Genomic DNA, 22,595 nt, shown 5'->3' with positions numbered 1-22,595 from the left:
TTATTCCTCCCACTTGGTACCCAACCCTCATTAATGATTAGTTATTGTCTCACCTTCTCCATCTCTCTCTCTACGTTCCTCAGACTTCCTCATATTTGCGTGAAGCTACATGCACATGACTAGTGATTTGGAGAATTTGCCTCACTCTGGTCACATGTTCAACCGACTGCCGATTTGATTGATTTTAGTAAACCTCTTGCTTAAATAATCCAGTGTTTTAATAGGTTGTTCATTGAAGTTTCTTGCATAGGATACTATTCAGATGCTCCAGTGTCTCACCCAGTGCAGCAGGTTCATCTGATGACCACTGTGAACCTTTTAGACCTATTCAAAACTCTGGGGCTGGCTATATACACCACTATTTCACAATCATATATACAGTTAGACAATTTACACCCTCTGAAAGTGTGAGGTCGATAATGGATAATAAATTCAGTGCAAGTTTAAGCTATCTAATCTACATTTATACCTATTATTTAGCTTAGTGTGAGCTAGAATTTTTATGCCTAAAGTTTTCTGCATTTTGTCACTGTTAAACCACACCCATTATCAGTGCCCCACCCACTTGTCAAGCAAGATGGAAAAAGACAGCTGTTCTCAAGCTAGATGTCTAATCCTAACCACACCAGTAAATCTGCCCTGTTAAACTTAGGTCTTAATATATTGAAATGATTACTGATATTTCTGTTAGAGGAAATTTTCTTGACCATTCCTATAATGCCTCAGGTTTTATATACGCTGATACAAGTGGACTATAACCCACTGAAAACAATGACATGGGATATACTGTACAGTCATGTCACTGTAAAGATCCGGTTTAGTTAGTCTTATATGTAATGCTGACAAAACAGGTTGCAGGGAATGTAAAACCATCCATAACTGTGTGACATTTAGGATAGCAGTTACTGAAACTTTTTTCATCATAATTTCTTGCAAGTTAACCTTTGTGTTGAAAAATTTCAAGAATGCTAAACATATTTTTTCTAAAACTGTGATTTCAAAGAGGTTTAAGGGGAGACATATTGTTCTAGGTGTTCTTTGGTATAGTTAGGCTGGAACTACACAGCATTTTACATTAGTAAATGTACTCAATATTGTGCAAGAGGCTGGCCCGATGATATCCTGAGGCCGCACAGGCCTTAATGTCATACAGTATATGTTAGTCAAAGCTCCTGTCCATGATTTATATGGCCTGCACCCCGTCATGTCTGTATTTAATTTCTAAATGATTGAACAAAGTTCAGCTTTTATTCCGGGGCCCCACTTGGCACAAACGCTGCAGCAAAAACCATGTTTTTACAGTCCCTGCAAAGCTACTGAATCCCATCCACACATTGCAGAAAAATCTGCGCAGTGGAACCATTTCATTTTTGGAAATCGCAGCATGTCAATTTTACCTACGGAAACACCAGTGGTTTCCCTATTGAAGCAGTAAGTCCACAGAGGAAAACTCTGCAGACTTTCTGTGAAAAGCACTGGGGGGGGGGGGGGGAAACCAAGTTGCATTTCTGCCATAGTTTTTCCTGCAGTGCTTTTATGCTGCAGCCCTCTACGTGGGGCCTTAGCCTTAAACTTACTCATACAACTCATTGAATTCTACACAGTAAAAGTTCCTGAAAAACAGCTCAGCAAGAAAAATACATGGTTTAAATGAATTACCTACAAGAATTATTCTGTATCACCCATTGTCACACGGTGACATATATCTCCACTTTGGAGAGGTATTTGCAGCACCATGATATGCTACCACCACCCATCACTCCTTTTGCAAGCAGCAGAACTCTACTGGTAAAGATGGGGAAAATAAATGACCGGTGGTGGTCCTGTTACCTGTTTATGACAGTCGGCAGGTATAAGCTACAGATTGCTATAAAGCAATACCTGCTGTATCCTTGTTCTAGGTTCACTTTGGCTATAGTTGAAGCAGAAACTAGTGGGTGAGCATCGGTAATTGCAGGTAATGCACTCTCCTTATGTGTACTTTGGAACAAGAAAAAAAAATTAATTTACTGTAAATAATAATTCTAAACAGGCAAGTAAAGCTGGCCATATACTTCATACACATGCATGCTAGGCTTGGATGAGCATGCATTTTTATGTTCCAAACTTGTCAGCTTCATCTGACATTACTTTTATGTGTATTGAGTTTTTTGCTCGAGCCCTATAAATTTCTGTCCTTGCATTTATCTGGTTGCACACAATGAACATCCTTGGCCAGTAAGCCACTCACTGTCTAACTAGTGCATTGACGTGTAATAGTCGTGTGCCACGTGCAAATTTAATAATACAGATCTGATTTTGGAAACAAGATAATAATAATTAAAAACTGAACAAAGACCAACAGAATAGCAGGTTTTACATGAGCTTTTATTATTCTCTCACACGACATTAAAACTATATACTGTACTGAGGACCATTATTCTTTGGACACCAAGCCACAGGAAGTGTACGAAAAAAGAAAATGTATTACAGAAAACTGAGCGCTCATGGTAGCACTTTAAACATAGGTTATAGCGTAATAAATACTGTATGAAATCCCTACATGAGAACCATATTGCCTCAAGCACCCTTCTGAAAAACCAATGCAAAAAATATCGCTTTCACTGAGGAAAAAAATAATTCTAAAAATAGGAATGGATATTAAAGTTTCCACTGGTACAAAGCACTGGCCAGGCTTTCCATCACACATAGATAGCGCTGTAATCCTGAGATACTATTGTGTGTTACAATTAAACACAACACATGTTATGGATGCTACAACGTCTTTTCTGGAATAATATGGCTTCAGTGTTGTCAGGCAAAAGGTAGGCCATGTTTTCCTTGTGCACAGGTTTCCTGTCATGAGCTCACATAGGATTCTGTCCAAGCAGGTGAACTTTCATCATTCACTGCGTAAGGTGCTTTTCTGCAAACTTTCTTAAGTCGGAATAGTCTACAAGCAGCTACACGGTATTTTTTGGACATGATGTTGTATAGAATGGGGTTGATGGCGGCACTCAGGTAGAAAAGCACAAATGATACCAAGTTACAATACTGGCTGATCAGAGCTATTTCCAAGGATCCTGCTTCAAAGGATTTAGAGAACAGGTAGCGGGCCACATGGAATGGCAGCCAACATAGGATGAAGGCGAACACGACCACAGCTGAAAAAGATATGAAAGTGTGTTAAAGACAAGGTCAATTGCAGTCATTTACAGTCTAACCTCATAGCGTCCAGTGTGTTAGCCTTTATATGGTGAAGGCATGTCCAACTTTATCTGCTTCTGAAGTTTCTAAAGGGGGATTTTCTTCAATAACTGCTAAGGACCCATGTATATTGTTATAGTACAGACCTAGTTCTTTAATATGGCTACTTTCGACTGCTATGTGATAAAACTGTGATTCTTTGACCAAAAATTCTTATAAGACGACCCATTACTTTCAGTGCTACCTAAGAATTCTCCCCAGAAGTCCTGCAGCAACACAGAGTGTCTACAACTCTATAAACTGGAACTATAGGCTTTGCATGAGTCTTAGCAATTTTTTATGCACTGACATTGGACATTGAGGCAGAACTTCACTACTGAATGGACAGGGTGTGTATGAGAAGGATACATACATATGGACCTACAACATATATTACAATCTAAATACTTTTGTGGAAGTCGATCTGCAGAAAGCATGCCATGGCCACTACACATTATACAGATCCGCCTGTTTCTAGTTGCACGCCCTGTGCAGATGTGTGGGGACACTCTGTACCGCTATATGGTGGGGACGTCAGGAATTCCTAGGAATAGAACATCAATATGACATTTTAGGCATCTCCTTTTAATGACAAAAACCAAACACAACCCCTTTACCTAGACATCCTTTCTGTTCTTTTAAGTGTGGATATAAACAATGATGCCTTCATTCTGGTTGCATTGTTTTTTTTATTCAGATTTTAAATGTAATTCAATATATCAGTATATCTGGTGTTGACAACAGGGCAAAAATTCTGTAACGCCTACATAAAGTCTAAACTCTAGCTGTGTCAACCAGAGTTTAAAAAGTTCCATGGTTTACAATGCCGTCTGCATTCTGTGAAATGGATGCAGGTACACATACTTGGGGTAAGTTCACATCAGAGTCGCTCTTTCTATTCATTCATTCTGTTATAGGAACAGAAAAACGTAATGAACTGTAAAGTTGGATCAGTCTGTGCCCACCAACACAGCCGACCGATCCCATTGACTATAATGAGATCCGTTGGGTGTCTAATATGGTACTCACTATTTTGCATGCAGGACTTTTTCGTCTACAATCTTAGATGGACTCTGTAACACGTAGCCTCCAACACAATAGAACATTACATGAGGGCTTATGTATTGCAGACCACCTCATTGAGAGTGTACATAAGACCTAATTTAGTTCCACAATAAATGTATTTTCTCCGTTGCATGGTGCACTACATAGCAGCACTATGTGTGGGCCTCTAAAGGCACTCATATACTGTATGTCAGTATTTATAAAGCAGTTTTAGGCTAGGTACTCACGTTGCGGAAACACATTGTTTTGGCTGCAGCGGAAACAGAGTTGAAAAAAAACTGCAGAAAAATACAGCATGTAATTCTAACTACGAAAATGCTTGTGTTTAATAGGAAAATAAAAATGTAGAGAAAATTAAAACTCAATGAAAAATGGTGCAAAAAATTGTGTTGTTTTTTTTTTTAGCTGCAAATTTGCTTTGTGTGACCTTAGCCTTATTTATGATCATAATTGTAGTTTTATGGAAAAAAAGGGTTGTGCAAACAATTTTCTAAAAATGTAGAAAACCAGCGTGGTACTAATTGGAAAAAAATGTGTTTTTAATGCTAAAAATCATTGAGATCGCTGGGGGAAAACTGAAAATAGTTAAAACAAACATGACAACATTGTGAGCAATAGGCCAAACTGCAAACTGTATATATATAAAAAAAATCCCATTTGTGAGAATCCAACATCTCGTTGCTGTGGTCATGTGGACAAAAGAAAAAGAAAAAAAAAACATTGATAACAAATAACTAAATGTGCATCCTATTTCTACTGAGCAGGAAATTATTGGGACAGATTTATTAATACTGCCTTAAATTTAGACATTGCTGTAAGATAATTTAGGTGTACTTTTAGGTAATCTGGGGTAAATTTACTATCCTGTATTAGATTTAAGACACTGCAAATAGTAGACAGTCTAAAAATGCAGCAGAATTAATACAATGGCTGAAGCTTAATGAAAAATCTAGTGCAAATGTATGCTGTCTAGTCTAAGTCCATACCACCCATTAGCTGGCTTTCTTTGCACCAGAATTGTTAGCTAAAAATTTGGCGCCAATATGGAGAACACGTTACAGCCATGAACCCGTTCTGAAAACCATGTCTGTTGTCCTGCTGAGCCTCAACTTTTTATTCGAAGAGGCAAAAAAGTGCCTGAAACTTAATAAATGTGGTATGTGAAATTTCAGGTTTTGGTGCAAACTAATCCAGAATTCTGGCACATTTAGTTTAGTAAATATCCCACAATGGGGGAAATGGGACAGGGATTAAGTTTCAAAAATGTCCTCCAGAGTTGCCCAGGTTATTCTTTCTTGGAAACACTATGAGTGTCTTCTTAGAAGTTCCAGTATTCCATAGGAAGCATTTAGACAATCTGACTTTACTTTATTGTTATAATAAAGATTAGAGATGAGCGAACACTAAAATGTTCGAGGTTCGAAATTCGATTCGAACAGCCGCTCAATGTTCGTGTGTTCGAACGGGTTTCGAACCCCATTATAGTCTATGGGGAACAGATACTCGTTAAGGGGGAAACCCAAATCCGTGTCTGGAGGGTCACCAAGTCCACTATGACACCCCAGGAAATGATGCCAACACCTCTGGAATGACACTGGGACAGCAGGGGAAGCATGTCTGGGGGCATCTAACACACCAAAGACCCTCTATTACCCCAACATCACAGCCTAACAACTACACACTTTACACACTCAATACCACCTCTCTGACAGTAGGAAAACACCTTGAAACATGTGTATTTGGCACTTGCAGTGAGGAGAGCTTGTCACCAGCAGTGAATTTGGCCCTTGTAGTAAGTTGAGGTTGGCACCAACATTTGTTTTGAAAATCAGGGTGGATTGAGCCTCTAACCAGCAGAGTTTGGGCAAATTCATGGTGGAGGGAGCCTCTAAAAACCCCAGTTTGGACCAATTCATGGTGGAGGGAGACTCTAAAAACCCCAGTTTGGACCAATTCATGGTGGAGGGAGACTCTAAAAACCCCAGTTTGGACCAATTCATGGTGGAGGGAGCCTCTAAAAACCCCAGTTTGGACCAATTCATGGTGGAGGGAGCCTCTAACCAGCCCAGTTTGGACCAATTAATGGTGGAGGGAGCCTCTAAACAGCCAAGTTTTGGGAAATTCATGGTGGAGGGAGCCTCTAACCAGCCCAGTTTGGACCAATTCATGGTGGAGGGAGCCTCTAAACAGCCCAGTTTGGGCAAATTCATGGTGGAGGGAGCCTCTAACCAGCCCAGTTTGGACCAATTAATGGTGGAGGGAGCCTCTAAACAGCCCAGTTTGGACCAATTAATGGTGGAGGGAGCCTCTAACCAGCCCAGTTTGGACCAATTAATGGTGGAGGGAGCCTCTAACCAGCCCAGTTTGGACCAATTAATGGTGGAGGGAGCCTCTAACCAGCCCAGTTTGGACCAATTAATGGTGGAGGGAGCCTCTAAACAGCCAAGTTTTGGGAAATTCATGGTGGAGGGAGCCTCTAACCAGCCCAGTTTGGACCAATTCATGGTGGAGGGAGCCTCTAAACAGCCCAGTTTGGGCAAATTCATGGTGGAGGGAGCCTCTAAAAAACCCAGTTTGGACCAATTCATGGTGGAGGGAGCCTCTAATTAGCCCAGTTTGGACCAATTAATTGTGGAGGGAGCCTCTAACCAGCCCAGTTTGGACCAATTAATGGTGGAGGGAGCCTCTAACCACCCCAGTTTGGGCAAATTCATGGTGGAGGGAGCCTCTAACCAGCCCAGTTTGGACCAATTAATGGTGGAGGGAGCCTCTAAACAGCCAAGTTTTGGGAAATTCATGGTGGAGGGAGCCTCTAACCAGCCCAGTTTGGGCAAATTCATGGTGGAGGGAGCCTCTAACCAGCCCAGTTTGGACCAATTAATGGTGGAGGGAGCCTCTAACCAGCCCAGTTTGGACCAATTAATGGTGGAGGGAGCCTCTAAACAGCCAAGTTTTGGGAAATTCATGGTGGAGGGAGCCTCTAACCAGCCCAGTTTGGACCAATTCATGGTGGAGGGAGCCTCTAAACAGCCCAGTTTGGGCAAATTCATGGTGGAGGGAGCCTCTAAAAAACCCAGTTTGGACCAATTCATGGTGGAGGGAGCCTCTAATTAGCCCAGTTTGGACCAATTAATTGTGGAGGGAGCCTCTAACCAGCCCAGTTTGGACCAATTAATGGTGGAGGGAGCCTCTAACCACCCCAGTTTGGACCAATTCATGGTGGAGGGAGCCTCTAACCAGCCCAGTTTGGACCAATTAATGGTGGAGGGAGCCTCTAAACAGCCAAGTTTTGGGAAATTCATGGTGGAGGGAGCCTCTAACCAGCCCAGTTTGGACCAATTCATGGTGGAGGGAGCCTCTAAACAGCCCAGTTTGGGCAAATTCATGGTGGAGGGAGCCTCTAACCAGCCCAGTTTGGACCAATTAATGGTGGAGGGAGCCTCTAAACAGCCAAGTTTTGGGAAATTCATGGTGGAGGGAGCCTCTAACCAGCCCAGTTTGGACCAATTCATGGTGGAGGGAGCCTCTAAACAGCCAAGTTTTGGGAAATTCATGGTGGAGGGAGCCTCTAAAAAACCCAGTTTGGACCAATTCATGGTGGAGGGAGCCTCTAATTAGCCCAGTTTGGACCAATTAATTGTGGAGGGAGCCTCTAACCAGCCCAGTTTGGACCAATTAATGGTGGAGGGAGCCTCTAACCACCCCAGTTTGGGCAAATTCATGGTGGAGGGAGCCTCTAACCAGCCCAGTTTGGACCAATTAATGGTGGAGGGAGCCTCTAAACAGCCAAGTTTTGGGAAATTCATGGTGGAGGGAGCCTCTAACCAGCCCAGTTTGGACCAATTCATGGTGGAGGGAGCCTCTAAACAGCCCAGTTTGGGCAAATTCATGGTGGAGGGAGCCTCTAAAAAACCCAGTTTGGACCAATTCATGGTGGAGGGAGCCTCTAATTAGCCCAGTTTGGACCAATTAATTGTGGAGGGAGCCTCTAACCAGCCCAGTTTGGACCAATTAATGGTGGAGGGAGCCTCTAAAAAACCCAGTTTGGACCAATTCATGGTGGAGGGAGCCTCTAATTAGCCCAGTTTGGACCAATTAATTGTGGAGGGAGCCTCTAACCAGCCCAGTTTGGACCAATTAATGGTGGAGGGAGCCTCTAACCACCCCAGTTTGGACCAATTCATGGTGGAGGGAGCCTCTAACCACCCCAGTTTGGACCAATTCATGGTGGAGGGAGCCTCTAAACAGCCCAGTTTGGGCAAATTCATGGTGGAGGGAGCCTCTAACCAGCAGAGTTGGTGGAAATCAGGGTGGAGGGAGCCTCTAACCAGCAGAGTTGGGGGAAATCAGGGTGGAGGGAGCCTAGTATTAGCAGAATTGTGCAACGCTTATGGTGGATGAGTATGAGGATGCGGAGGAATTGGAGAGGTTGAGTACAGACATGGAGTTTCATGTTGGGGTGCTTTACACAGGTGGGCACAAAAATGACGGCTCTACCCAGTGGTGGTTCATTTTTATCAAAGTGAGCCGGTCGGCACTCTCAGCTGACAGACGGGTGCGCTTGTCAGTGATGATGCCACCGGCTGCACTGAACACCCTCTCAGATAGGACGCTGGCGGCAGGACAGGACAGCACCTCCAAGGCATATAGGGCAAGTTCAAGCCACAGGTCCAACTTCGACACCCAATACGTGTAGGGCGCAGAGGGGTCGGAGAGGACAGGGCTGTGGTCGGAAAGGTATTCCCGCAACATGCGCCTATACTTCTCACGCCTGGTGACACTAGGACCCTCCGTGGCGGCACTTTGGCGAGGGGGTGCCATCAAGGTGTCCCAGACCTTAGACAGTGTGCCCCTCGTTTGTGTGGACCGGTGAGAACTTGGTTGCCTACTGGAGGAACTGCCCTCCCTGCCGCCAACGTCACATGCTGGAAACATCTCCATCATATTCTGCACCAATTGCCTGTGGCAAGCATTGATGCGATTGGCCCTCCCCTCTACCGGAATAAAAGACGAGATGTTGTTTTTATACCGGGGGTCAAGGATAGCAAAGATCCAGTACTGGTTGTCCTCCATGATTTTGACAATACGCTTGTCGGTTGTAAAGCACCCCAACATGAACTCAGCCATGTCTGCCACAGTGTTAGTTGGCATGACTCCTCTGGCCCCACCGGAAAGTTCAATCTCCATTTCCTCCTCATCCTCCATGTCTACCCATCCGCGCTGCAACAATGGGACGATTCGAAGTTGCCCGGAAGCCTCCTGTATCACCATCACATCATCGGACAACTCTTCTTCCTCCTCCTCCTCCTCCTCCTCCTCCTCCATTAAACGCAGTGAAGCGGACAGATGTGTGGACCTACTCTCCAGCTGTGACGGATCGGATGCTATCCCTAACTCCTCTGTGTGATCTGAGTTATCCCTGATGTCAATCAGGGATTCTCTCAGAACACACAAGAGCGGGATTGTAAGGCTCACCATCGCATCCTCAGAGCTCACCCTCCTTGTGGACTCCTCAAAGACCCGTAGGATGTCACAAAGGTCTCTCATCCATGGCCACTCATGGATGTGAAACTGAGGCAGCTGACTTTGTGGCACCCTAGGGTTTTGTAGCTGGTATTCCATCAAAGGTCTCTGCTGCTCAACCACTCTATTCAACATCTGAAACGTTGAGTTCCAGCATGTGGGGACGTCGCACAAAAGCCGGTGTTGTGGCACATGCAGGCGTTGCTGGAGAGATTTTAAGCTAGCAGCGGCTACTGTCGACTTGCGAAAGTGGGCGCACATGCGCCGCACTTTCACCAGTAGCTCTGGAACATTGGGGTAGCTCTTTAGGAAACGTTGCACCACTAGGTTGAAGACGTGGGCCAGGCATGGAACATGTTGGAGTCCGGCAAGCTCCAGAGCTGCTACCAGGTTCCGGCCGTTATCACAAACGACCATGCCTGGGCCCAGGTGCAGCGGCTCAAACCATATTGCCGTCTCATCGAGGAGGGCATCCCTCACCTCGGAGGCAGTGTGCTGTCTGTCCCCCAAGCTGATCAGCTTCAGCACAGCCTGCTGACGTCTACCAACGCCAGTGCTGCAACGTTTCCAACTCGTAGCTGGGGTCAATCTAACAGCGGAGGAGGAGGCGGTGGCGGAGGAGGAGGCGGTGGCGGAGGAGGAGGCGGTAGAGGAGGAGGAGGAGGGGGGTGTTCTTCTCGTGTCCCTGCCAGGAATGTTAGGCGGGGAGACGAGGTACACCGGGCCAGTTTGGGAAGCAGTCCCAGCCTCAACTACATTCACCCAGTGTGCCGTCAGTGAAATGTAGCGTCCCTGTCCGCATGCACTTGTCCACGCGTCGGTGGTCAAGTGGACCTTTGTGCAAAGCGCGGAACTAAGGGCCCGCCTGATGTTGAGTGACACGTGCTGGTGCAAGGCGGGGACGGCACACCGGGAGAAGTAGTGACGGCTAGGGACGGCATAGCGAGGTGCCGCAGTTGCCATCAGGTCCAGGAAGGCGGGAGTTTCAACAAGCCGGAACGCCAACATCTCCTGGGCCAGCAGTTTAGCGATGTTGGCGTTCAAGGCTTGCGCGTGTGGGTGGTTAGCAGTGTATTTCTGCCGCCGCTCCAATGTCTGAGAGATGGTGGGTTGTTGTAAAGAAACGCCTGATGGTGCCTTTGATGGTGCAGGAGAAGGAGATAAGACAGGACCAGGGGAGGATGAGGTAGAAGTCAACAAAGTGGCGGAGGCAGATGAAGTGGTGTCCTGGCTCGTCCTCTGGAGTGCATCGCCAGCACAGTCAGCAGTGGCAGTGGCAGAGGCAGAGGCAGAGGCAGTGGCAGTGGCGTGAACGGCAGTCGGCCTTTGTCCTGCCGTTGCTGCCTGCCACTGATTCCAGTGCTTGGATTCCAAATGACGGCGCATTGAAGTGGTGGACAGGTTGCTCTTCTCAGAGCCCCTAATCAATTTCGAGAGGCAAATTGTGCAGACAACACTATATCTGTCCTCGGCGCATTCCTTGAAAAAACTCCACACCTTCGAGAAACGTGCCCTCGAGGTGGGAGTTTTTCGGGGCTGGGTACGAACTGGAACATCTTGGGAGATTCCGGGTGTGGCCTGGCTTCGCCTAAGCTGCTGACCTCTGCCTCTGCCTCTAGCTACCCTTTTTGGTGCTGCACCTGCCTCAACATCCACACTACTTTCCCCGCTTGACATCCCCCCTGTCCAGGTCGGGTCAGTGTCCTCATCATCCACCACTTCCTCTTCCAACTCCTGTCTCATCTCCTCCTCCCGCACAATGCGCCGGTCAACTGGATGCCCTGACGGCAACTGCGTCACATCATCGTCGATGAGGGTGGGTTGCTGGTCATCCACCACCAAATCGAACGGAGATGGAGGAGACTCTAGTGTTTGAGCATCTGGATACAGATGCTCCTCTGTTAGGTTCGTGGAATCGTGACGTGGAGAGGCAGGTTGAGGGACAATGAAAGGAGCGGAGAACAGCTCTGGGGAGCAGGGACAGTTTGGGTTATTGTTCTGTAAAGCTTCGGAATTTTGGGAGGAAGGAAGACAAGACTGTTGGGTAATAGGAGGAGAGGAGGCAGAGTCTGACTGGCTGCTGGACAATGTGCTGTAAGCGTTCTCTGACAGCCATTGCAAGACCTGTTCCTGGTTCTCGGGCCTACTAAGGTTTGTACCCTGCAGTTTAGTTAATGTGGCAAGCAACCCTGGCACTGTGGAGTGGCGCAATGCTTGCTGCCCCACAGGAGTAGGCACGGGACGCCCTGTGGCTTCACTGCTACCTTGCTCCCCAGAACCATTCCCCCGACCTCGCCCACGGCCTCGTCCACGTCCCTTTCCGGGAGCCTTGCGCATTTTGAATTCCTAGTTAGAAATTGGCACTGTATACCAGTAGTAAAAATTGTGGGTGCACGTAACCCCAATATATTCTTTGAATTCCCAGTCAGAAACTGGCACTATATGGCAGTAGCAAGAAATGAGGGTATTTGTATTCCCAATATACTCTTTGAATTCCCAGTCAGACAATGGCACTGTATACCAGTAGTAAAAATTGTGGGTGCACGTAACCCCAATATATTCTTTGAATTCCCAGTCAGAAACTGGCACTATATGGCAGTAGCAAGAAATGAGGGTATTTGTATTCCCAATATACTCTTTGAATTCCCAGTCAGACAATGGCACTGTATACCAGTAGTAAAAATTGTGGGTGCACGTAACCCCAATATATTCTTTGAATTACCAGTCAGAAACTGGCACTATATGGCAGTAGCAAGAAATGAGGGTATTTATAACCCCAATATATTCTTTGAATTCCCAGTCAGACAATGGCACTGTATACCAGTAGTAAAAATTGTGGGTGCACGTAACCCCAATATATTCTTTGAATTCCCAGTCAGAAACTGGCACTATATGGCAGTAGCAAGAAATGAGGGTATTTGTATTCCCAATATACTCTTTGAATTCCCAGTCAGACAATGGCACTGTATACCAGTAGTAAAAATTGTGGGTGCACGTAACCCCAATATATTCTTTGAATTCCCAGTCAGACACTGGCACTATATGGCAGTAGCAAGAAATGAGGGTATTTGTATTCCCAATATATTCTTTGAATTCCCAGTCAGACAATGGCACTGTATACCAGTAGTAAAAATTGTGGGTGCACGTAACCCCAATATATTCTTTGAATTACCAGTCAGAAACTGGCACTATATGGCAGTAGCAAGAAATGAGGGTATTTATAACCCCAATATATTCTTTGAATTCCCAGTCAGACAATGGCACTGTATACCAGTAGTAAAAATTGTGGGTGCACGTAACCCCAATATATTCTTTGAATTACCAGTCAGAAACTGGCACTATATGGCAGTAGCAAGAAATGAGGGTATTTATAACCCCAATATATTCTTTGAATTCCCAGTCAGACAATGGCACTGTATACCAGTAGTAAAAATTGTGGGTGCACGTAACCTCAATATATTCTTTGAATTCCCAGTCAGAAACTGGCACTATATGGCAGTAGCAAGAAATGAGGGTATTTATAACCCCAATATATTCTTTGAATTCCCAGTCAGACAATGGCACTGTATACCAGTAGTAAAAATTGTGGGTGCACGTAACCCCAATATATTCTTTGAATTCCCAGTCAGAAACTGGCACTATATGGCAGTAGCAAGAAATGAGGGTATTTGTATTCCCAATATACTCTTTGAATTCCCAGTCAGACAATGGCACTGTATACCAGTAGTAAAAATTGTGGGTGCACGTAACCCCAATATATTCTTTGAATTCCCAGTCAGAAACTGGCACTATATGGCAGTAGCAAGAAATGAGGGTATTTATAACCCCAATATATTCTTTGAATTCCCAGTCAGACAATGGCACTGTATACCAGTAGTAAAAATTGTGGGTGCACGTAACCCCAATATATTCTTTGAATTCCCAGTCAGAAACTGGCACTATATGGCAGTAGCAAGAAATGAGGGTATTTGTATTCCCAATATACTCTTTGAATTCCCAGTCAGACAATGGCACTGTATACCAGTAGTAAAAATTGTGGGTGCACGTAACCCCAATATATTCTTTGAATTCCCAGTCAGAAACTGGCACTATATGGCAGTAGCAAGAAATGAGGGTATTTGTATTCCCAATATACTCTTTGAATTCCCAGTCAGACAATGGCACTGTATACCAGTAGTAAAAATTGTGGGTGCACGTAACCCCAATATATTCTTTGAATTACCAGTCAGAAACTGGCACTATATGGCAGTAGCAAGAAATGAGGGTATTTATAACCCCAATATATTCTTTGAATTCCCAGTCAGACAATGGCACTGTATACCAGTAGTAAAAATTGTGGGTGCACGTAACCCCAATATATTCTTTGAATTCCCAGTCAGAAACTGGCACTATATGGCAGTAGCAAGAAATGAGGGTATTTGTATTCCCAATATACTCTTTGAATTCCCAGTCAGACAATGGCACTGTATACCAGTAGTAAAAATTGTGGGTGCACGTAACCCCAATATATTCTTTGAATTACCAGTCAGAAACTGGCACTATATGGCAGTAGCAAGAAATGAGGGTATTTATAACCCCAATATATTCTTTGAATTCCCAGTCAGACAATGGCACTGTATACCAGTAGTAAAAATTGTGGGTGCACGTAACCCCAATATATTCTTTGAATTACCAGTCAGAAACTGGCACTATATGGCAGTAGCAAGAAATGAGGGTATTTATAACCCCAATATATTCTTTGAATTCCCAGTCAGACAATGGCACTGTATACCAGTAGTAAAAATTGTGGGTGCACGTAACCCCAATATATTCTTTGAATTCCCAGTCAGAAACTGGCACTATATGGCAGTAGCAAGAAATGAGGGTATTTGTATTCCCAATATACTCTTTGAATTCCCAGTCAGACAATGGCACTGTATACCAGTAGTAAAAATTGTGGGTGCACGTAACCCCAATATATTCTTTGAATTACCAGTCAGAAACTGGCACTATATGGCAGTAGCAAGAAATGAGGGTATTTATAACCCCAATATATTCTTTGAATTCCCAGTCAGACAATGGCACTGTATACCAGTAGTAAAAATTGTGGGTGCACGTAACCCCAATATATTCTTTGAATTCCCAGTCAGAAACTGGCACTATATGGCAGTAGCAAGAAATGAGGGTATTTGTATTCCCAATATACTCTTTGAATTCCCAGTCAGACAATGGCACTGTATACCAGTAGTAAAAATTGTGGGTGCACGTAACCCCAATATATTCTTTGAATTCCCAGTCAGACACTGGCACTATATGGCAGTAGCAAGAAATGAGGGTATTTGTATTCCCAATATATTCTTTGAATTCCCAGTCAGACAATGGCACTGTATACCAGTAGTAAAAATTGTGGGTGCACGTAACCCCAATATATTCTTTGAATTACCAGTCAGAAACTGGCACTATATGGCAGTAGCAAGAAATGAGGATATTTATAACCCCAATATATTCTTTGAATTCCCAGTCAGACAATGGCACTGTATACCAGTAGTAAAAATTGTGGGTGCACGTAACCCCAATATATTCTTTGAATTACCAGTCAGAAACTGGCACTATATGGCAGTAGCAAGAAATGAGGGTATTTATAACCCCAATATATTCTTTGAATTCCCAGTCAGACAATGGCACTGTATACCAGTAGTAAAAATTGTGGGTGCACGTAACCCCAATATATTCTTTGAATTCCCAGTCAGAAACTGGCACTATATGGCAGTAGCAAGAAATGAGGGTATTTATAACCCCAATATATTCTTTGAATTCCCAGTCAGACAATGGCACTGTATACCAGTAGTAAAAATTGTGGGTGCACGTAACCCCAATATATTCTTTGAATTCCCAGTCAGAAACTGGCACTATATGGCAGTAGCAAGAAATGAGGGTATTTATAACCCCAATATATTCTTTGAATTCCCAGTCAGACAATGGCACTGTATACCAGTAGTAAAAATTGTGGGTGCACGTAACCCCAATATATTCTTTGAATTCCCAGTCAGAAACTGGCACTATATGGCAGTAGCAAGAAATGAGGGTATTTGTATTCCCAATATACTCTTTGAATTCCCAGTCAGACAATGGCACTGTATACCAGTAGTAAAAATTGTGGGTGCACGTAACCCCAATATATTCTTTGAATTCCCAGTCAGAAACTGGCACTATATGGCAGTAGCAAGAAATGAGGGTATTTATAACCCCAATATATTCTTTGAATTCCCAGTCAGACAATGGCACTGTATACCAGTAGTAAAAATTGTGGGTGCACGTAACCCCAATATATTCTTTGAATTCCCAGTCAGAAACTGGCACTATATGGCAGTAGCAAGAAATGAGGGTATTTGTATTCCCAATATACTCTTTGAATTCCCAGTCAGACAATGGCACTGTATACCAGTAGTAAAAATTGTGGGTGCACGTAACCCCAATATATTCTTTGAATTACCAGTCAGAAACTGGCACTATATGGCAGTAGCAAGAAATGAGGGTATTTATAACCCCAATATATTCTTTGAATTCCCAGTCAGACAATGGCACTGTATACCAGTAGTAAAAATTGTGGGTGCACGTAACCCCAATATATTCTTTGAATTCCCAGTCAGAAACTGGCACTATATGGCAGTAGCAAGAAATGAGGGTATTTGTATTCCCAATATACTCTTTGAATTCCCAGTCAGACAATGGCACTGTATACCAGTAGTAAAAATTGTGGGTGCACGTAACCCCAATATATTCTTTGAATTACCAGTCAGAAACTGGCACTATATGGCAGTAGCAAGAAATGAGGGTATTTATAACCCCAATATATTCTTTGAATTCCCAGTCAGACAATGGCACTGTATACCAGTAGTAAAAATTGTGGGTGCACGTAACCCCAATATATTCTTTGAATTCCCAGTCAGAAACTGGCACTATATGGCAGTAGCAAGAAATGAGGGTATTTGTATTCCCAATATACTCTTTGAATTCCCAGTCAGACAATGGCACTGTATACCAGTAGTAAAAATTGTGGGTGCACGTAACCCCAATATATTCTTTGAATTACCAGTCAGAAACTGGCACTATATGGCAGTAGCAAGAAATGAGGGTATTTATAACCCCAATATATTCTTTGAATTCCCAGTCAGACAATGGCACTGTATACCAGTAGTAAAAATTGTGGGTGCACGTAACCCCAATATATTCTTTGAATTCCCAGTCAGAAACTGGCACTATATGGCAGTAGCAAGAAATGAGGGTATTTGTATTCCCAATATACTCTTTGAATTCCCAGTCAGACAATGGCACTGTATACCAGTAGTAAAAATTGTGGGTGCACGTAACCCCAATATATTCTTTGAATTCCCAGTCAGAAACTGGCACTATATGGCAGTAGCAAGAAATGAGGGTATTTGTATTCCCAATATACTCTTTGAATTCCCAGTCAGACAATGGCACTGTATACCAGTAGTAAAAATTGTGGGTGCACGTAACCCCAATATATTCTTTGAATTACCAGTCAGAAACTGGCACTATATGGCAGTAGCAAGAAATGAGGGTATTTATAACCCCAATATATTCTTTGAATTCCCAGTCAGACAATGGCACTGTATACCAGTAGTAAAAATTGTGGGTGCACGTAACCCCAATATATTCTTTGAATTACCAGTCAGAAACTGGCACTATATGGCAGTAGCAAGAAATGAGGGTATTTATAACCCCAATATATTCTTTGAATTCCCAGTCAGACAATGGCACTGTATACCAGTAGTAAAAATTGTGGGTGCACGTAACCCCAATATATTCTTTGAATTCCCAGTCAGAAACTGGCACTATATGGCAGTAGCAAGAAATGAGGGTATTTGTATTCCCAATATACTCTTTGAATTCCCAGTCAGACAATGGCACTGTATACCAGTAGTAAAAATTGTGGGTGCACGTAACCCCAATATATTCTTTGAATTACCAGTCAGAAACTGGCACTATATGGCAGTAGCAAGAAATGAGGGTATTTATAACCCCAATATATTCTTTGAATTCCCAGTCAGACAATGGCACTGTATACCAGTAGTAAAAATTGTGGGTGCACGTAACCCCAATATATTCTTTGAATTCCCAGTCAGAAACTGGCACTATATGGCAGTAGCAAGAAATGAGGGTATTTGTATTCCCAATATACTCTTTGAATTCCCAGTCAGACAATGGCACTGTATACCAGTAGTAAAAATTGTGGGTGCACGTAACCCCAATATATTCTTTGAATTCCCAGTCAGACACTGGCACTATATGGCAGTAGCAAGAAATGAGGGTATTTGTATTCCCAATATATTCTTTGAATTCCCAGTCAGACAATGGCACTGTATACCAGTAGTAAAAATTGTGGGTGCACGTAACCCCAATATATTCTTTGAATTACCAGTCAGAAACTGGCACTATATGGCAGTAGCAAGAAATGAGGGTATTTGTATTCCCAATATATTCTTTGAATTCCCAGTCAGACAATGGCACTGTATACCAGTAGTAAAAATTGTGGGTGTATATAGCCCCAATTCTATTGCTAGGGGACTTGCAGGGTATTTCTGGGGTGAAGGTGGGGGGGCACACCGTTGGAACGGGTATCGGGGTATATATCGGGTATACGGGAATACACTGACAGTGTATTCCATTCAGGATCCTGGGAAAGCTGGGTTGCGGCGATTGAGCCCGTCAGTGCCACGTTACACTGACAAGCTTCTCCCTGGAATTTAGCTCTTACAAGAGCTGTTGGTTGTCTTCTCCTTCCTATCCTAGCCTGTCCCTGCCTACCCAGAATCTAAGCCCTAGCTAGCTGGACGGAAACCTCCGTCCTCGGTGAATTGCAAGCTCAGAATGACGCGAAGCTGGGCGTCGCTGTTCTTTTAAATTAGAGGTCACATGTTTTCGGCAGCCAATGGGTTTTGCCTACTTTTTTCAACGTCACCGGTGTCGTAGTTCCTGTCCCACCTACCCAGCGCTGTTATTGGAGCAAAAAAGGCGCCAGGGAAGGTGGGAGGGGAATCGAGTAATGGCGCACTTTACCACGCGGTGTTCGATTCGATTCGAACATGCCGAACAGCCTAATATCCGATCGAACATGAGTTCGATAGAACACTGTTCGCTCATCTCTAATAAAGATGCTAAATTCTAAAATGTAAACATGATATTCATACACAATTATAAGATTGTTATCCTTAATATGTTTAATATTATTTATTAAGAGACCCTATGAACTGGTTTGTGGCCCACTACATCGCCACCATGTCCTTATGCAGCTGAAGTTTACAATTCCAAACCTGATAATATCAGTCCCATTCATTTCTCCATTTCTAAGTTTAGTAACTTCTAACTTGTTGAGGATGAGTATGGTACTTACTTATCTCTAGTAACTGTGGGTGCATGCACATTGCCCCTTTGTGGCCAACTTTATACTGAAGTTATTGCACATGTAAGAATTCGCCCCATTGAATAATAATCCCCATGTGGATCCATTGCACAGCCACATCTCTTCTGCAACAGAAATCCTACTCCAAGCCTCATATTTCTGCTGGAGATCATGTAGATTATAACATGTCTTACTGGTGTATGGTATGGTATGGCTTATTCATATCTAAATTCCCACATGGTTAATGGTGGACTACCACCTCTAATGGCCAGCATTCTCACATTGTAGTTGTCACGTATCTTTCTTCAGGCTCAGAGTCAGATATAAATCCTCATTGTACAATACAACCACAATCTCTCTATTGTAAAGCATATATTAGTCTCCCCTGTGCTGTAGTTGCAGCACTTTATTAATAAATCAGGAAGACTAATATATCTAGTGCTATAAATTATACCCAGATAGTGTTTGAGTTTTACACTTAGTAGAGAACTTTTAATGGTGCATCGAGGGATAAATAATAGAATATTGATCATAAGACAATAAACGTTTTTACATAAAAATAAGTAGTAGTTCATCTGAGGCTGCACACTATGGAGTAAGAGTGTGCAATGAGTAACTGGGCTTCTAGAATAGACTATATGCATCATCGCCATGTAGTGTTCCTTTAGCTTACTCTGTTTATAGCAGCTTAAGTTGTATATTCTCATTAGCATTCATTTTATACTGGCATTATGCCAGCTCTGTAAACATGGAAAATAAGTTTACATCGTGCTAAAGACTTGTAGCACAGTATATTGGAGCCTTTGTGCTTTGTAATATCTTTGTAATCTCAAATACTGTATGTATATGCAACATGTAATAATTATGGATATTCCTTTGCCGTAGTAATAACTAATGCCCTAAGGAAAGATTATGTTCCTTGTGGAGCCACAGACTGCTAATAAGATGAAAGCTGACTAAATGGCGGGGAGCCCTATTACTGCTTACAGCCAAAACTATCGAGAGACAAACAATGACAATGATCTGTATTATTAACCCTATCACTTCTGCAGTGTGCTCTTATTGTCATTTTTGCCAACAGAATGAATAAAATGACTACTTTTGGCCAGTAAAATACAGAACTCGGCTGTGTCTTTTAAAGCACTATAAAAAAGTATATAGTTAAAAAAAAGTCTACAGGTACAGGGTTTGTGCTGACCATATTTTAGTTGCAGTTTTCAGTAGTGTTTATTGAAAAACGGAGTAAACGCTAAGTATAGATTTTTTTCCAAGAACAAAAAACGATTAAAAAAATGCAGCTAGTATACATATAAAAAACTGTTTTAAATCACAGATGTTCTATACATATATTATAAAACACAACCCAAAAGAGTGTAAAGAGCTTCTTTCTGCCAGGATGCTTAAACATTTGAAGATGGTTATAGGTGCATAGGTAACTAAATATGATGCTAAATAGTACTCTATATACTGCACATGGAGATAGATGGAGAAATGGTTTATAGGATAGATGGTAGGTAGATTAGGTAGACAGTCTCTTGTCATGAAATGGGTAACAAACATCAAGTGATGAAATAGATCTTCATGGGCAATTATATATGTTTATATATTGGTTAGTATATTAACATAAGTTACCCAACATGTAAAACTAATATAAAATACTTTGTCCCTATAGTGAATAATGGTGCCCATAGCTTTACTATGTGTATATGTAGGGTCCAGGTGAGTATAAGGCTTCTCTCAAACTAAACTTCAATATAATAGAATGTTAAAACACACACATAAATACCAGAATGGCCTCCTACCTAGCATTTTGACAGTCTGTTTGTTATTCTTGTCCCTATGAGAGATACTTGGTCCTATGGAGTCCATCTTTCTTCTCCACAGTTTCCTTCCAATAAGGCTGTACAGGACAGTGAGACAGAAGACAGGCAAGAAGAAGAAGACACTTGATGTCCACACCATGATGGTAAGAAGTCCAGACTTGACTGCATACTCAGTAGCTTTACATTCATTTGTTTCCAGAGGGTTGGTCCCATTTTCATGTTCAACACCGACCAAGACAAAGATAGGTCCAGCACTAATAAAGGATAGTGCCCAAAGAACAAAGATGACAAGTTTCACTCTTCCCTTAGTGATGACCACTTTCGCTTTCAAAGGAAAACAGATGGCAAAATATCTCTCCACACTTAGAGCTGTGATATTCAGTATTGTGGAGTAAGTGCAACTTTCACTGACAAACTGGAACAGTTTGCAGAGGAGGCTTCCGAAATTCCAGGGTCTATATTGCCAGAGCTTGTATAAATCAAGTGGCATACAGAGAAAGATTAGGAGGTCAGAGAATGCCATGCTGGAGAGATACAGGTTAGTCGTAGTCCTCATATCCTTGTACTTAGAGACCACTAGCATGGTCATGATATTACCAAATATCCCAATAATAAACAGAAAAACACAAACCACAGTGATTCCTGTAAGGACTGGCAATGGGAAAAGATAGAGGGGGTCTTCTGGCCAGGTGGAATTATAGTAGTAATCCTTGGTTATATTGTCTGAATAAATTTCACTGGACATGGTTCTCACCTGGCCATAAATAAAGTCGAGGGATGTTCTCACCATGAAGCTTCAGAACAAGCATATGACATGTCTTCATTTCCACTGAAGAGTTGTGTCGACCTTTAGAGAAATTCAGGGATGGGAGTTACAATGGAGCAAATGAAGGTGCAGGTGCAGTTTTATAGAAGCAGGTATACAACCCATTACATTCAACAGGTTAATCTAATCCGCCCCACACCAGAAGGAACTGAGGATAGCTCTGTAGGCTTCAGTCATAAATAAACTAAACTATTCATTCCAGTTCATGGTAGATTTTTGGAACAAAAAATTCAAATAAAGATGGTTTCTTAAATGTCTGCTCCAAATAACACATATCCTTGGCCATTCTTATAGGATTAAGTCTTGATGCAGAAACTTGGAGAGCAATGGGAGAAGAGTTCCTTGTGGCCAGATCTCATCTTCTCCTTGCTGGGTATTGAAGAGTCCTCTGTATCCCAGCAGCTAGACCTGTATGATATGCTGAAGAGCGGACCTCAGAGAGGATCCTCAGCACGCCCCTTCTCCCTCCCATGTACTATTATTCTCTATGCATGTTTCAGGTTACTGAGCTCTAGGAACTCCCAGCCTGTGCAGGATGCAGAGGAAGCATGGCTAGAGAATGCACACAGGAGACAGATCTGCTGCAGATGTTATTAGCTATTTATGGATTTATTCATATGCTCTGCACTGGGTTTATTTGGATTTGTTTATATAATCTACACTGCTTTTATTTCTACTTTATACACTGAATTTGTGTACTGTATATATTATAGTTTATATATAGTTT

The 22,595-nt window shown here is 42.8% G+C and overlaps 1 protein-coding gene across 1 annotated transcript; it reads right to left on the bottom strand.

Moving 5' to 3' along the window:
• Nucleotides 1–2,517: 2,517 nt before the first annotated feature.
• Nucleotides 2,518–21,832, bottom strand: GHSR (growth hormone secretagogue receptor). Its single transcript, XM_075268674.1, has 2 exons — nt 21,022–21,832; nt 2,518–3,143 (listed from the first exon to the last, which is right to left on the bottom strand). The coding sequence occupies exons 1-2, from the start codon at nt 21,830–21,832 to the stop codon at nt 2,839–2,841; spliced, it is 1,116 nt and encodes a 371-aa protein (XP_075124775.1). The 3' UTR covers nt 2,518–2,838.
• Between the last annotated feature and the right edge of the window lie 763 nt (nt 21,833–22,595).

The sequence above is a fragment of the Leptodactylus fuscus genome, chromosome 3, assembly GCF_031893055.1.
Source record: "Leptodactylus fuscus isolate aLepFus1 chromosome 3, aLepFus1.hap2, whole genome shotgun sequence".
Classification (NCBI taxonomy): domain Eukaryota; kingdom Metazoa; phylum Chordata; class Amphibia; order Anura; family Leptodactylidae; genus Leptodactylus; species Leptodactylus fuscus.
This window is presented reverse-complemented; position numbering and strand designations above follow the sequence as displayed.

Excerpts from the sequence above, each read along its gene's own strand:
- GHSR (XM_075268674.1), bottom strand. The coding sequence starts at position 21,832 with ATGGTGAGAACATCCCTCGACTTTATTTATGGCCAGGTGAGAACCATG. Across the intron at positions 3,144-21,021 it reads ACAGACTGTCAAAATGCTAG|CTGTGGTCGTGTTCGCCTTC; the intron begins GTAGGAGGCCAT and ends TATCTTTTTCAG.